The sequence below is a fragment of the Crinia signifera genome, chromosome 2, assembly GCF_055691185.1.
Source record: "Crinia signifera chromosome 2, ASM5569118v1, whole genome shotgun sequence".
NCBI lineage: Eukaryota > Metazoa > Chordata > Amphibia > Anura > Myobatrachidae > Crinia > Crinia signifera.
Window position 1 is genome coordinate 45892415 of NC_139218.1, and position 13844 is coordinate 45906258.

General features: G+C 43.5%; 1 protein-coding gene and 1 long non-coding RNA gene across 6 annotated transcripts in view; both read left to right on the forward strand.

Moving 5' to 3' along the window:
* Nucleotides 1-13844, forward strand: part of ARL6 (ARF like GTPase 6) — a 72752-nt gene that overhangs the window by 26863 nt on the left and 32045 nt on the right. For all 5 annotated transcript variants that reach the window (XM_083171953.1, XM_083171952.1, XM_083171950.1 and 2 more), the window contains one exon: nt 1396-1490. In XM_083171953.1, coding sequence (XP_083028079.1) covers nt 1396-1490 — 95 coding nt within the window. The remainder of the gene's footprint in view (nt 1-1395; nt 1491-13844) is intronic.
* Nucleotides 3071-7444, forward strand: LOC146059597 (uncharacterized). Its single transcript, XR_014470286.1, has 2 exons — nt 3071-4537; nt 7197-7444. It is a non-coding gene; the product is annotated as an uncharacterized LOC146059597 (long non-coding RNA).

Genomic DNA, 13844 nt, shown 5'->3' on the forward strand with positions numbered 1-13844 from the left:
TGCTATAGTAATGTATTGATGGGGAATATAACAAAACATGTAAACAAGTATTCACACCACTCATCCGAGGAACATACTTATATATTGTGAATAGTGTGTGACAAAATATAACAAATTTGCTTAGATGCCAGGTAGGGACTTATGGGGGTCCTCACAAGTATAATAACTGCCCTTATTCAGCTGTACCCCAATCGCACACACTGTCGCAGGAAGCCGGTTTCCTTTCTCACATTTGCAAACAGCAAATTAAAATAGGTGGGTACGCCAAAGCATAGCTTAATAAACTGATTATAAGTTTGACTACTTGCCTATTACAGATGTGACCTCATACAATATTGCTGCAGTCACGCAAAGCAGCCTGATTCGCTGGGCTGTGTTTTCGAATCCAATACGATTATCAAAGGACTGCGCATAGATCGCAGTGTGCATGCACAAGCCCTCCGTGTTAAGAAAGCTGTCGACGGCTTTTCTTTGCAGCCTGTATGCTGGCTGATTGACAGGCGGCCGGCATTTGGAGGAAAGCCCCAGCCGTTTTCAGGGAGTGATCCGGGAAAAACATAGATGGGATCCAGGTGTTTTTTAGGGAGGGCATCTGACATCGGCACCGGCCCCAATCTGCACAGATTTATCGTAGCGCAGAGTAAGTCCAGGGCTACTCCGCATGCTGCACACATTGCCTTGGTCATTCAGTGTGATTTGTAATGGATGCAGCATGGCTGCCATGGATTTGGTAGCCATGCACATGGGCGGGATTTCGCTCTGGCTAACTGATCGCTGGGCTCCGAAAAGTAGCAGCCCAGCGATCAGGCCTGAATTACCCCCACGGTCATGTGCAGCTCTGCTTGCGCCGCAGGCTTTTGATTGCGTGTCTTTGTTGCAACGCAGTGTTCCAAAACGGCTGCACAAGACTGCAGTGGTTAATTAGACTGTATATCTGTGTGCGGCTGAGTCTATACGACGCGGTACAATGCATCAGCCGCAGCTTTTTGTTTAACGCAAATTTTCATTGTGCTTTTATAAGTGTTTTGGTTGCATTGTATGAAGATACAATGATGCACCTTAGTGCAAAAAAAGAGGATATACTGTACCACTAGGCGCATCTCTGTTGTGCCAAGTGGCGTATTGAGGCTAGGTGTATGAGGGCACATCTGTGTAGTATTGCAAATCATCAGAGACTTGGGAGAATGTTATGAACGTAGTCAGCCGGCATCCTGTTGCTACCAATATGTTCATGTTATATTGTCATCATGTACAAGCCGATATGCTAAAATAACTATTTCGGGTGAGATGGTTAATAAAAAAACGAACCCATAAGGCCTGCTTTGTTCTCTACCCGCTCTTGCTGTGAATGATACCTCTGACGATAAATCTGTTTCCTGTCTTCCCATGCTGCAGAGAAGGCCAGGCTATTATTTTTGTCATTGACAGTAGTGACAAGCTCAGAATGGTTGTGGCCAAAGAAGAACTGGAGACCCTTTTAAATCATGCAGGTAAGATTGCTTTGTGCTCCCCCCAACCACCCCCTTTATTCTCATCAGACATTTCCCAGAAACTCGTCTTGTCAGCGCTGCTGACGGCTGCTACTGAAGAGCACTCAGCACAAATGATATATGTCAGCGGTTCAAATACCTACAGTCTTTCTTGACTGATTTTAATTTCGGTGTCTTCAGCTGTGACTGTGGTACATCCCAGCTCCGAGCTGGACCAGCAGAGACCGTGCTGTTTCTGTGGATACAAGTGCAGCAATGTTTAGAGTCTAGCACCTCGTCACAAGGTTTCTGTTACAGAACAGGTGCAATGTTGCACAGATTTAATTGTGCTCTTCACACCTCTCTATTTTAATTGGTTATTTTGTTTTACTTGGCAATTTTTTTTTTATTTTTTTTTAGAATGACGATTGCTTTTTGTATAAAACAACTTTTGAGTAAAATAAAACACATTATAATGAACAACTATACTTTTTATTTGGTATAAAGGGCTACTTTTACCTCATGAAAATCTCATACATGCAGATGAGCAGCCATTCCATGTGACTCATGTTACATTTCATGTCTATTTTTAAAAGTTTAAACGCACCAAACACAAAGAGAACGCTGAAATTCAATATGATAAAAAAATATGACCATAATATATGGGTAGGTAGTCCTAATTATTGCTCAGAAGCAGAATATATTGTACAGTTTTAGTAGTTACATATTATTGTTTATAACGTACAGTGTGGATAATTCAGGAACCCGCTTCGATGGTGGGGGTCTGCGTGTGCGCATATTTGCCTGGCACTCGCCGAACCGTTCGCTCCAAATGTGGTGGACACAGGCCCAGAGTTTTATGTGAGCCACCATGAAAATGTTAGCAGGAAGGAGGGCGGGGCGTCTGGCTGATGTCACATGACGCCAGCGCCCCCCCTCTTCGGGGGACTCCAACGGAAATAGAAGTCAGTTTAGACTGACTTATTTCCGAAGGGGATAGAAATCATTCGATGGTCTGCAACCATCGAATGATTTCTCCCCCCTTTGGCCGCATGCACAGGGATGTGTTCGCGTACATCCCCTTGCATGTTACAAAGGGGATTCAGTGGCAAGGGGGCGGGCATTTGGCCGCTGAGCAGTGAGCGACCGCTGCTTAGCGAGCATGAACTGAATCTGGCTCAGCATGTGTGACTCATGTTACAACAAAATGGGCCGAGTGGACCTATAAATGTATTTAAACCTGCTCTCCTAATTACACTATACACATACAACCTATGACTGGCACACATACAAAAAACTGAATGATAACCAGACTATACTTAAAATCAGTTTTGACTCTCGTTACACTTCTGTCTGCAGTCAGAGGACTCTGACACAAATAACTCAGACCTGTAGAATCCAGATTAATCACTGTAGGCCAATTTATCTTCCTGACTAAAGCTTGCGTTGGGGTACCGGGTATATTAAGCATGTTAATAAATCACAATCCACTGACCGCGGCGTGGATCGCGGAATCAGGACTTTTTAAATGCTGAATATCCCTGTGTCCCCCCGTCCCCCCCAACAGACCACCGATCATCACTGCCTGTTGATCGGTGGGTTGGGGGATCATCCAGGGTCCCTTATCTGGGAAGATGTATTAAGTGTTTTGGTGCTTGTGTAGTTTCACGGCGGCAGCTTGCACTACGTTATTAGTATAGCCAACGGCTGCCTTACTTGTGTAGTTTCACTACACAAGTAACTCACCGGTGTCTCTGGAAATGCCTCCGAACAACCACTGTTGAGGCAGCATGCGTCCCACATGACTTTTCCTCAGTACAAAGAGGCTCTCGTCTACCTCAACTATTTTGCATGGACCGCCAATCCGGCGTTGGGGCTGCGACATTAGGTCCATGGTGCAGGCCTCCCGCATAAGGTTGTTATACTGAACTGTGTTTTTTTCCAAAATGGAGAGATGAAGCTCACAAAACATGATGCTGGTTAGATCCTCCACCCAACAAAACACAAAGCCAATGAGCGTCATAAACGTGAGATGGCATCCATGAAACCACTGTGTGGCCCGGACACTAACCTTTTTTTGTGGCATCGTCACATCCGCTCATTCACATTAAGTCGCATTGGATGGCCATTAGGACAAGTCTTGGTCCCAGGGAGAAAGTGGTGAAGCTGCAAGAAATTCACCGACTCCCCCTCCGTCTGCGGCAGGTTAAAAATGGTTAATTTGTCGGCAGCCATAACTTCTACAATGTACTGCGTACTGCTGACTGACTACTCTGGCCGCGGGAACAGTACGCTGGCTCTAACAGGGACGCTGGCTACGTTAAGCGGCTGCGGTAACACTACGCTGATTCTACGCTACGCTAATTCTCACGGAAACAATATACTACTTTTAACTACTCTGGCCGCGGGAACACTGCGCTCATTCTGACAGGGATGCTACGCTGACTACGTAACTGCCGCCATGAAACTACACAAGTACCAGTATTTCAATTGCTAACAGCTTGCTCCATCGTACTCACTAACTATTCACCATCTCTGTATCTACTTCAACAATTTCCATATATGTTCAATGGTGACACACGTGGGAAATCGGTTTGCGATAAATATCAGTTGCAGTATCACATGATACACTACGATCTTTCTGCAGCATTAATATACTAAAATGTTAGCAGTTATATGAAATTTTAATTTTCGCGTATTGTTTTCTATATTTCATGATATAACCTAGATGTTAATTTTAAAATCGATTTAACGCATGCTCTGATACAGTCCCCAGAAATAATACTATACATTTGGACATGTCCACATAAATGTGTTTTGACAAGAATTCAATCATTTTAAGATTGTGCGCTGTGTTCGCAAACAATCAAATTCTATGGGCAGTCCATTGCATCCATCAGCCAATCACCTAGGTGCATTTCCCGTGTTGCTACTTCCTGTGTACTCACTATAGAGGGCTGGTGGAGGAGCAGCAAGAGCGCTGAGACAGGAGATAAACGTGATGCCAAATAACTCAGCTTGTCCAGGCATCTGAGGACTTCTATATAGAGACAAGCCGGAACAGCAAGGTAACAATATCATTCTTTGTTAATGTTTCTGTGGTTTTTTTAATAATACAGGTTGAGTATTCCTTTTTTTTCTGAAATGCTATGGACCACGAGCATTTTGGATAAGGTTTTTTTCTGGATTTTTTTTTTTTAACATGCTCATCAAGTCCACGGCGGCCCCCCCGACGTCCACGGCGGCCCCCCCGACGTCCACGGCAGCCATCAAGTTCGTCTTCAGTGGTATCCCCAGTCCCAAGGATTATGTCACCCGTGCAATGCATCCTTTGGACGGGGATGCCTCTGAAGACGAACCTGATGGACGGCGTGGACGTCGGGGGGAAAACCGGAGGACCACCGGGGGTGGGGGGGGTCTGCGTAAAAAAAATAATAATAATTATCTGAAAACATACAGTTTTCGGATATCCGGATAACGTATACTCGACCACAGTAATACAAATATTATTATTATATGTATAATTACATTTGGTTGTCGCTCTGTAATATTTGTACCCTGCGATGGCACCAGGTTGTTAACCTGTTGGCATAGGAATCACCTTGTTATCCACTCCTTGGATCTTATTCTGGTTCAAACGCAATTTTGCAGCGTTGAGTGTGGACTAAATGCCGTCCGCAGTGCTGTCTCAAACACCCCCCCCACACACACACACACACACACACCTACCTCTTTGGTGTCTCTGATCTGCGAGCACCCTGTGTGGGAAGCAAGTGGGCTGCTGATGTCAGCTGACCGACTCTTGCGAACGCACAGGGACCAAAGAAATTAGAATAACCCCCCCTTGTCCGCAGGTCTGTTGTTTTCCTGGGTATAGCTAAATCCGCTATTCCAGGCAAGGGATTACTATTAATATTACAAATATAGGAGAAGTCTTGAAATTTCTGACTCCCAAAGGCCACTTTTGGTTGAAAAATTGAAAATCGAGCATAAAAATGTTGAATAAAAGTTTTATCACTAATTTTGTTCCTAAAAGGGCATAAAACGCTTATTAAATGTACACGTTTGGTATCATGTCCTCGTGAGACTTAGATGAATACGTTCCAGGGTAATTTTCTAGGATTATTCTGATTTATGTAAAAGCAACCATGGGAATAATGTATGAAAAAGTGTATTCTTTTTTTGGCCTTTGTCTGGTTTACACTCGCTAACAGGCTTAAAAAAGCTATTTATTGCAATACGCTTCTAAAATAAATCCCCTGTAGTTCATGAAAAATTTAATAATTTTCTTGGGCAGAATAAGATATTAAAAAGTAATTTCTGGTAATGTTGGCGCATTCCAAAATCCTGAACATAGTCCTGAATATAGGCTGCGCCCTACCTCTGAGCTTAAGGGGTTATGAAGAATACATAACATTACAAATTAAGAACCATGCACATCGCAGATGGTAACGTTTAATGGGTACTTATGTAGTAACTGGGCTGCCGATTTTGAAATCGGGTCCATCGCATCGCATCGCACCCGACCATATCGCATGCGATGCGATGGACCCGATTTTTCCATAGGATTCAATGTTAAAATGGACTCTGTCCATTTTAACATAGAATTCAATGGGAAAAGGGGTCCTTTTCATACCCCTACTATCCAAGTGGGCATGGAGTTGGATATAAACCTGTGGCGAGCGTAGCGAGCCACCGAGCCCGAAGCGTGGCGAGCGTAGCGAGCCCCACGAGGGGACACAGAATACCGTCCCCTCGCGGGGCTCGCTTCGCTCGCCACGCTTCGGGCTCGGTGGCTCGCTACGCTCGCCACAGGTTTATATCCAACTCCATGCCCACTTGGATAGTAGGGGTATGAAAAGGACCCCTTTTTCCCATTGAATTCCATGTTAAAATGGACTCAGTCCATTTTAACATTGAATCCTATGGAAAAATCGGGTCATCGCATCGCATCGCATCGCATGGTCGTATGTGATGCGATATCGCATCGCATCGCATCTGATTGTATGCCTTAACTTAAGGCATACAATCAAAAAATCGGCAGCCCAGATACTACATAAGTACCGTTTAATGCATTAATATTTATTTACTAAGATGGGATGTTGCCCATAGCAACCATTAAATTATGTATATTATCTTTTTGAAGATGCTAAATTAATAAGAAGTACAGTGTAGAATTTGATTGGTTGCTTTGGGCAACATCTCATCTGCAATAGAATTTCCATCTTAATAAATTGACCCCTTAAGGTGCATACACACTGTACAATTTGTTTGACCAATTTTTTTGGACCATTGTCGTTCATTTTGGCTCTTCTGAACGATATTGGTCAAGATATCTTTCAGTGTGTATGCGACGAACGATGAATGATGATGCGCACACCCGCCAGTTGTTCGTCAACTGTGCATGCAACTCAATTTGGATATCTTTAAAAAAAAAAAAAAAAGCCAAAAAAACTGTAGCTAGATCGTTCGTCTTTCATCAACATCTTTCGTTCAGGACACTTGGTTCAAGGGAAATTGGTCATCAGTGTCTTTCAGTGTACACACTGAAAGATATTTTGACCAATATCATTCAGAAGGGCTAAAATGAATGAAATTGGGCAAACAATTGTACAGTGTGTATGCACCTTTAGTGTTCCTTGAGGACCGAAGTTGGGGAATACTATGCTAACAAAACATTAAGAACAAAAAACAAATACGTTAATTTTATTATTTTTCTATTTTTAGAGCAACTTGTGGGTACGTAACAGAAGAATGTGAGGGATTGCTTCAAAGAGGAACTCGCAGCCAACCAGAATATTTCCTTGGAAAAGAACCTTAGAATTGCAGTTCGGGTAATACTGCATTGAGATCTTTAATGTCTTGCTGTTTTTATTGCGCTGTTTTCCAGATGCACGTCTTGTCCCCAGGGAAGTAGAACTCTCTTTGACAAGGGGTCCGGATTGGAAATAAAATGAGTGCGGTACTGAGCCAAACACGCCTCCTATTGTACTCCTGGCCCATCTGCTCCCATTGTTTGAAGTCCAGACACATGTGCTAGCTATACAGTTGGCATCTCACATTTGAGTCCAACTCTAAATAACATTTAAAGTTTATTTGTAAATGTATTCCCTTTCAGAACTTTAAATAACATTGAGGAGATGGACTGTGAGTCAAATGAAAAGGAGACCTGTCACTGAGAAGACAGAGCAGGACATGGAACAGGAAGGTTCTGCGTTGTCTGCTGATTCTGCGCAGAGTGAATCCCAATGTATAAGGGAGAATGCGGATCCTTACTACATAGAGATTGAGGCTCTTAGAACATAGGAGAACATCTTGTATGCTAGAGCACCTGAGAGAACAGCAATATAAAAACAGCTGCAGGAACCAAAGATGACAAAAGCAGAATTAATGACATCAAAAACGTTCCACCTGAATGCTTTTAGCATGAAACTAAACCATTTGCAGATGGTTAATTTGAAAAAAGTCCCTGAATCTACCCATTACATGCTGCAATTATTAATGCTAACAGTTACTGTCACACCTGTACCATGCTCTGATCCAGATCACTGGTTCCCATTTGCAGTCCCGCCACCATATAGGAACCCACCACAGCATGAACATGCCGCCTTCCATATTGCAGAACGTATTGTCTCCGCTTCCTACCTATCGTCCTCTCTAAATAACTCCTGTTACTAGAATGATTCAGAGATTCTTGATATGTATATAGATTTCCCTATATATTTTGTCTGTTAATATTTGTTAATTTGTGTTTTCATATTGTTTATAAGAACAATAAAATGTTGACAATATCCTGGTTTCTATTAATATAACATTTGCAAAAGCGCATAATACACAATACTTCATTTAAAGACGACACTTGTTAGCACTTTTCCGTACCAGAAGTCATGTTCCGAAATCGCATGTTTTGAAATCGCATATTTTTTTTGTCAAATTCGCAAACATAGTGATTCCAACTACGGTGTGAAAAAATGCGATGTCATGCGATTTTTGGTCATTTAAGTGCGAATTTCAGTCATTAAAACGTGTGAATTAATGCACATGTGCGATGTGTTTTTTTGTTTTGTTTTTTTTTAGACATGGAAATGTGCTGTATTTAGTTAAAAAAAAAAAAACGGCATGGGGTTCTGAGCATAACCAGCCCCAGGCTCTTTTAACCGGTCCTGATTTAAAAAATACAGGAGACAAAAACATGTAGGGGTCCCCCATATTTAAGAGTCCAGCACCAGGCTCTTGGACCAGTCCTGGATCCAAAAATACTGGGGACCCCCATTTCCCCCCCCCCCCCCCGTATTTTGGAACCAGCACTGGGCTCCAACAGCCAACGGTGTCATGCCACAGCTGGGGGACACTTTTTTTATACAAGGTCCTCCGACCATCAGCCAGTGTGTACCATCGATATCCGTTAACAGCGTCGTTCACAGATACATTGTGTCGGCTGTGCAACACATTCTGTGTGTATGATCGATCTAACAACCGCCCATACAGCCGCTGCAGGAGCCATCGGTGATTAACAGCACGTTTTAATGTTAATCAGAAAGTGTATGGCGAACAAGCTGCCTGATCCGTCTGTACATATATCTTCAGATCAAATCTGCGAGTGTGTACCCAGCTTTAGTCTTATGTGTTCGAGCCAAATACAGGTGGTCCTAATTTCCATTAACTACTGAAGGAATGCTGCAACCAACCCTGTAACCATTGCAGATACAAAGACGTGGGGTACTTCTACCATCTTATGTATTGGTATTTATTCTGTTCTACACTAGTGTGTACTGTACTGGTAAATGTGGCATTATCCTCGCATGCACTGTGATATTGGTTTATCCTATTGAGTGCATGAATATTGTACATTACACAAGACAAGTTCCTCTTCTCTTATCTCAAGTGCTGACAGAATCAGCAAATTTTTCAGCTTTTGTGTTTTTTGTTTCCTATGATATAATGCCTTGTTACCATATACAATGTCGACACAGCCTGACCCCATGCACAGAAGTGTGGGTGTTTAATTGCTTGTCGAGAAGGATAGCTATTTACCTGACAAATACGTGCTGTGCCTTTAACCGTCCCCAGACAAGTTTAGTATGCAGAAACAAGCACCACTGCATATTTCCCCCCATGTTGTGGATGATTATTGTCTGAGACGTTTCTGTCTATCAAACCCCATTATTTTCAAAAGTGTCATGTCAGGACTTCTTCAATTACACCGTCTCTGTCAGTCTTATTTTTCCCTCCATTTCATTCCTGTATCCGTGCCCAGCATCCCCCCCCCCCCTCTCCAGGAGCGGGGAGCGCAGGTCAGCCTCCTAATGGTCATTGGTGGATGAAACCTTGAAACATCAAGTAAATTGTTTCTGTCAGTTTCTTTGATGTTTAAATATCTTTCAGAACCCCTCTTCTCCCCTGACAGCAAAATCAAAGCACTGATATTTTTCTTCCTCAAAATTAATTTTGTTTGTCTTCATTTTTTTTCTTTCCCAGTTCGTGTCTGTTCTTTACTGTGCCCTAATTTGTCTCAGTTCATATCCCAGAAGTATCTTTTATTGCAGACTTTTAGTATCGCATCAAGAGCCTGACACAGTATTGCAAAATTGTTGTGAATCAACTAGCTTTTTCCTCTGTTCTTCACTTTATGCCCTTTGTAATAGGGCAGAGCAGTGTATTGTATACAAATACCTACCACATCCGTACTATATAGAATGTACAATTACTTTCTCTTACTTTCGCTTATTCTGTGAATAACAATAAGGTTAGGTCTAAATTCAAGTGGGCTAAAGAACCTTGTCACTTGACAGGGGAGGAGAGGGGGTGGATAGAGAATTAGCAATGTCGGAACAAGGGGCCCAAACGCTTCGGGCACGGTGGCTCGCTCTGCTTCGCTCGCCACCTGGTTACTAAAGACAATTAGTGGTGGCGTGGATAGTGTAGGAGCAAGCCTCCTGGACATGAAAGGCAGATGATTTGAAATATTATACTGTACTCATTGATTATCCGGGATGCAACCACTCATAAGCTGTACACCCAGCCGATCACCCGCGAGCTGCCTGGGATCTTCCCCCGGCGACAGGGTAAAATTCGATCCATCACAAGTTGTCCTTTTAACTTGTGACTGACCGCATGCGACCCCTGCGTGCCGGTCCGACCTCCGACTTCGGTCCGGGCGGCGCATCGAATCTGAGGGGACATGACACTGACCCGATTTGGGTCAATTTCTCGGCCCATTCCGTTGGGATAAGGTGACATCCGCCCAAATTGAGAGGTGAATTTATGAAGCTTGGAGAAGTGTTATCTATCCCCATAAAGAACGTTATGAGCAAGGTGATAATGGTTCAGCCAATCAGCTCTTACCTGTCAATTTACATATTGTAGCTGATTGGCTGAACCATTAGCACCTTGCTCATAACGTTCTTTATGGGGATAGATAACACTTCTCCAAGCTTCATAAATTCACCCCTGAGTTAGTTTATGGGGGCCTATACCTTTGTCTTGTATCACAGAAACCCAAAGACATGGAGGCTTTTAGTTACAAAGATGGGAGTACTACTGATGATGGGATGTTGCCCATAGCAACCAATCAGAATCTACTTCTTATTTATTACTCTAGAAGATAATAGATAATTTGATTGGTTGCCCTTAGCAACATCTCATATTCAATAGAACTCCCATCTTAGTAAATAAACCTTGGAGTCTGCTGAGAAGTCCTGCTATCTCTCACAATTTTTTTTCCATCCAAGATAAATACCCCCCAATATTTTATAAGTGAGTTATTGTATGTATAAGTTATCAAGAAAACACAAACAAGTACATTAGTATTACCCAGCCACTTTACATCTGTTTCAGAATTAGCCACCAAGTGTACTTAAGGCTGAGTACAATCTGATACATATGGATGACCGGCACACAGGATACCAGCATTCATACTCTGATGCCTACCCCCCCCCCCCCTCCAGCAGCAACCTAACCCTAAGTCCCCCCCACTGGTGCCTAAACCGACCCCCCCCCCCCCTATCCCTGACCTGACTTTAACTGACCTCTTGTGACATAATTTGTGTATCTATGGATGGGGGTATGGCCAAAACACTGCTGTTTTCAGCATATAAAAAAACAGGAAACATTCTGGGTGGGGCTTCTATTTCTGTGCACTCAGAACCCCCCCCCCCGGAGCGTACTTTATATTTAATCTGTCAGGAGATGGACTTGTGCACAGTCATTCATTCAGAAAAGCAATGACTTCACATTTACATTGCCTGTAGCGATTCGCGGCATTACCATTCTGTGAAACACAGCGTTTTATGGGAACGCTCACGGAGTACGCAGCGCACAATGCTGCAAGTGAGCTCTGAGAATCTGCTTCTAGCAGTCTGTTAAAACGCTCTGCTCATAACTAACATTGTTTCGGAACGCCCATGGGTGCAAAATCAAATTACCATGCTATGTGATGCATGCATATCTGTTAAAGAATATTTTGTTATTCCTGGCTGGTAAATGTTATTAGATTCCAGCTGAAATTTATTTAAATGATGGGAATATTTTACCCAGCACCAAAAGCTTCAGATGGCTGCGGTATGTCTGCATTTGATGCGGCATCAATCTCTCCTCTTGTCCAGAGCTTTACATACACTTTGTATCTCTTAATACAGATAGAAGTGCAGCTATATGTTACTGATTGATCGGTAATTAGACTGTCTTTCTCCAATCACATTCAAAGTTGCTGGACTGTTTGTGCTATGGGTATATCCAGGGCCGGCGCTACCCACTCAGCGGCTCCTGCGGTGCAGGGAGGCGCCAGGCTGAAGAGGCGCTCAGTCTCTCCCTGCACTATCACACACTCTGCTTCTGCTGGGTGCCTCTTGTACTGCGCCTGTCATACAGACAGCAGTGCCGGAAGCAACAATGCAGAGCTGACTCTACCGCATCGGCTATTGCTAGTTCGGGTCTTCCCCATCGCGAGTCCGTCCAGTTTTCAGGATTGTCAGCAATAGCCTGGACACCGCTGTGCAGCTGCATTGTTGCTGTGCTTTGTGTGACATGCGCAGCAAACACCTGGAGCAGCAGCTACAGCATGGACCAGCCCTGCTTTCTCTTCACTGCCTAGGGTAGGTGTACTGGGCTGGCTGCCACCAACCCCAAAACTGCTGGGAAAGGGGGGAGGGGTAGGTTGTTTGGTAATAAACACTTGCTGAGTGCTTTCATCCTAGATCACCAGGGAAAGCAGAGTTATAATAGATAAACTGCTTATTTTAAAAGCAATTTAATATGCTTATCTAAAACCACACAAATTAAATGAAATGAAACCCCTAGCAAGGAGCATGTAACCCCTGTATTTGAGCAATAAACCCCTGGCAACGAGCAGGTAACTCCTGGCAATGAGCACGTAGGTAAGCACCACTTATGTGGCATAATATGTAATAGGCATTATGGTGTGTTGTAATATGTAATAGGCATTATGGCGTGTGGTATAATATGTAATAGGCATTACAGTGGGTTATAACATGTAATAGGAATTATGGTGTGTGACAATGTGTTATGGGCACTATGGTGTGTGCCATAATGTGTAATAGGCTTTACGGTGTAAATTTTGGCATGCGCTGGTTTTAGTATGTATGTGTGTGTATGGGAGGGGGATGTGGGGGACAGGGGCACCAATTTATTTTCTGGCACAGGGCACCAAAATGTCTAGATATGGCATTGTTGCTACTAAGCCCATTATGTGTTTTTTTCAGAGTGCGCCTTCGGCAAGCGCTGAGGGCGCAAATTTTTAGTTTGCAGGGGGGCGCCGAACACCCTAGCACCGGCCCTGGGTATATCCTTCCCAATGTGTGGTTGCACATCTGCGCGTGTTACATCGCCCTGTGTTTGTTAAGCAGAAGATGAACAAAGCACGTCGAGCCCTCCAATAGTGATCTATTGATTTTTCCGTATGGAAGTTGTGTGCAGTTCTGTAAATGAAGATGAAGCTGTATTTCTCATCAATGAAAAGCAACATCAAAGCGTATTACAAAGGATATTCTGCCGCTTCCCGCTATTGTGCTTTGAAGAGGCAATAATGACCCATGTGCTTGGCATTTCCTAGTCATTAACGCACTTGCCGAGAGAGAGTCAGCTACAGCCTTTAGCTGTCAACATTTGGGGATGTGTCGGATGCAAACAGACACTTCCTGGAAGGGATTCTGCTAAAGATCACCGTCCTATGCTTAGCACAGCCTCCTTCTTCAATATCTTATTCATGTGCTACAGTGCTAGTAATAATATACAGTCTGTACGGTATATGACATCATAGAAGACCGTGCAAACAGTGGGCCTGATTGCAGAGTTACACACAATGAGGCCTATGGTGAGAGATCTGTGCATGGGGCGATACACGCAAAGGCCTCGATC